Genomic DNA, 3144 nt, shown 5'->3' on the forward strand with positions numbered 1-3144 from the left:
TACTGTCATAGCAGCGCATTTAGTAGCGACCGGTAAAGTGTCAAGTAATGATACTGCGCTGCCAAACGGCTTAAACTCCCCACCGGTAATCTTGCTCTAAGATATAGCTTCACAGTAGGGCAGTTCAAATTTCAAAAATGTTCGAAAATTCCTACTCCCATATGTCTATTAGCATTATTTGGATAATATAGGAGTCCTGGCAAAAATTCAGGCAATTCGGTGGCCATTTAGGGGTGGCGCGAAGTCAATTTATGTTTATATGGAAATTTGTATGGGAAAAACTTAAAATTTATTCAAGTTTCCCTACAACTGTCAAATCGTGATGAATTCAAATAAACATCCTCAACCTTTCTTTTTGGAGTGACCAGCGACGTTTCAGTCGAGCGACGTAGTTGAGACAAGTTCATACATGTTCTTAATTTTATCTGCATCGACAATATATGACAAAATGCCTTCAAAGTATCATAAAACTTGTTTCAAAAATATAGCGGCTTGTAACACTCGTTTAAAGATGCATATTCCCGTTGATTTTAATAATCAATTGTTAACATTCACACCGAAAAAATAAACCAAAATTTTTTACCGTGCAACAAGTGATTTGACGTTATTTGCGGAACAGCTTTCCGACCTTTCCGACAGTCGACCGTCGGATCCCGGTTCGAATTTTTCCAATTTTTCAATCTTCTCGCAATATACTGTCGGAGTTTGCTTGCGCGACAACAAAACAAAATATTGTGATAATTTCTCAAGCAAATCAAGGAAATTAGGAAAATTTGTTACAATAACTTAATTTCGATTTCTCAAAAAGTGCACACCATGGGTGGGGGTGATTTGGTATGTATATCTCTAGGATAATAAATAATTTATAATGTATGTATGAATTTTCTCAAAATAAAGCGTATCTTTCCGTCGTCACAAACAGAACACCAAAAAATCTTGGCACCCAAATACATTCAAGAACCAGGAACGCGTCTGGAAAGCAGAACAAGCGGATGCAGCTGAAAAACGGAAACTGGCTGAACTGCAACATGAACTAAACGAGGAGCGCAATCGGGAGGAGTTGAAAAGCATCGCCAAGAAATCCGGCCTGATAGCAGACACCGATGGCGATCGTAAGCTGGAATGGATGTACAAAGGACCGCAGGTCAATCGGGAGGAGTATTTGCTCGGTCGTACGGTAGACAAAAACTTCGAACAGTTGGACGCACAGGAGAAAGCGGGTCCGAGTGTTGGAATAACGCAACCCAAGAACCACGTAGAGCATGAGTGCATCCCGTTTTCGATCCGGCAGTACAAGGGCCTGGAGGGAACGGACCAAGTTGATATTACCCGCAAACTGATGGAGGATCCACTGATGGCCATTAAGCAGAAAGAAATTGAGAGCAGGCAAAAAATTCTCGAAAATCCGGTCAAGTTAAAGGAACTCCACCGGCTGCTGAAGAGCGACAAAAGTATCAAAAATCGAAAAAGCAAGAAGAAAGAGAAGAAGGAGAAAAAAAGTGAGTAATTTTTGTTGAAAATGAAATTGCCTTATTATACAGTTTAATGCAATATTATACACTTCCTTATGATTGCAAAGATCTGCTAACATTTCTGTACTATTTATATTTTAGAAAAATCCAAGAAAAATAAAAAGCATTCTGAGTCTAGCGCAGGGTCAGATTCAGATGATGAAAGCAAAGATCTTGATAAGCTTCTAGCCGAAAAATATAAGAAAGTTCAGAATGCCATGGGGCAAGAAAAAGGCGAAGAAGTCGGTTTAGACAAGCTTTTGACCATGAAATACCAAAAGTTGTCTAAGGAGCTCAACAAAATGGCCAAGCATAAAAAGTCCAAGAAAAAGAAACGTAAAAGTAATAGCTCCGAGTACTCCGATTCAGATTCTGATTGCGACTCTCAGACTAAAAAACAAAAGTCTGTTACAAAGGATAGGAGGCCTGCGTATGCTGCGAAACGTCGAAGTAGATCAAGAAGTCACGACAGAAACCGCGACAGCCGAGACAGAAGGTACAGAAATGTCTCAAAAAGTCCGGAACATAGCCGTAAACATTATGTGGCAGATAGAGAAGGTAAACACCGGATACGGAGTCGTGAACGCGGACGTTCCCCTGATTTTAAACGTAATCGTTCTCGTTCTAAAGATCGAGAACATCGTCGTAAATCGCCCTCGCCATCAAGCTCCAGCTCTGATTCTGCTACTAACCGTCAGAAATATGACTCTGATGACGGAAGACATCCGCCTGCGGCCAAGAATTTCGGCTTAGTCTCCGCATCCGGCAAAAAGTTGGAATTATCTAAGCGAGATGAGGTACGCCTGTACAAGCGAGAGGAAATCAAAGCTCATCAGTCGAGTCAGAAACCGTCATACACCAGACCGGAACGGAAGAAGCCGCTTACCGAACAGGAAATGGAAGCCCAGCGCAATGCAATGCTAGACAATGCCAGCTGGAGGGACAAGGAGCGCAAGAAAAATGTGAAACGATACGAAGACGAAGAACGAAGGCAAGACCAGAAGGATCATGCGAGAAAGTACGACAAGGATTTCGTCAACAAACAGTTCAAACATGCTGCCAACAATGAAACGGTCGAGAAACGTATCAAGTCGAACAGAAATAATATCCAGCGATCCGGTGGGGCTATGAATGATAATTTTGCAAAACGCTAGAGTGGGTGAAAAGAATAAAATAGAAAATAAATGCTCAGCTGCGATAGCAGTCTTAGTTTTATGTACCTATTGAAATTGAGAGAAATGTGACCTTCATCTTGGATCGTACAAAAGTGTCTATAATTTCACTTTTTATGCGTAACGCATAATGATTGCTATTTGTGCCTGAAGGACTAAAATAGACCCCATTTCGCTGTCCTTGGTCTGTTACCCACCAACATTTATCACCACCTCCTTGTAGTGCTGGCCGAAATACGAGCAACCTTAGGGAAGATCGATCCGCGGCGGGAGCTATGGTCGTATGCTGACAGGGAACGGAGTCTGTATATTAGTAGCAGCTCACAATAGCGTCTATTTCCTATGTTAGGGGCGGCTAATAATCGCCCGACCGCCAGCGAGGGATTCTGATCAAAACTGCACACTGTGCTGCATCGAGAAGGCCGCACCTTCCACGCGATGTAGGTAACGCAACCCTGATA

The 3144-nt window shown here is 42.1% G+C and overlaps 1 protein-coding gene across 1 annotated transcript; it reads left to right on the plus strand.

Annotated features, from left to right (window-relative positions):
* Positions 1–645: 645 nt before the first annotated feature.
* Positions 646–2714, plus strand: LOC134216623 (pre-mRNA-splicing factor CWC25 homolog). The gene is made up of 3 exons (XM_062695483.1): positions 646–834; positions 923–1499; positions 1614–2714. The coding sequence occupies exons 1-3, from the start codon at positions 817–819 to the stop codon at positions 2663–2665; spliced, it is 1647 nt and encodes a 548-aa protein (XP_062551467.1). The 5' UTR covers positions 646–816; the 3' UTR covers positions 2666–2714.
* The last annotated feature ends 430 nt before the right edge of the window (positions 2715–3144 follow it).

Source organism: Armigeres subalbatus, chromosome 2 (assembly GCF_024139115.2).
Source record: "Armigeres subalbatus isolate Guangzhou_Male chromosome 2, GZ_Asu_2, whole genome shotgun sequence".
In the NCBI taxonomy this organism is placed as follows: Eukaryota; Metazoa; Arthropoda; class Insecta; order Diptera; family Culicidae; genus Armigeres; species Armigeres subalbatus.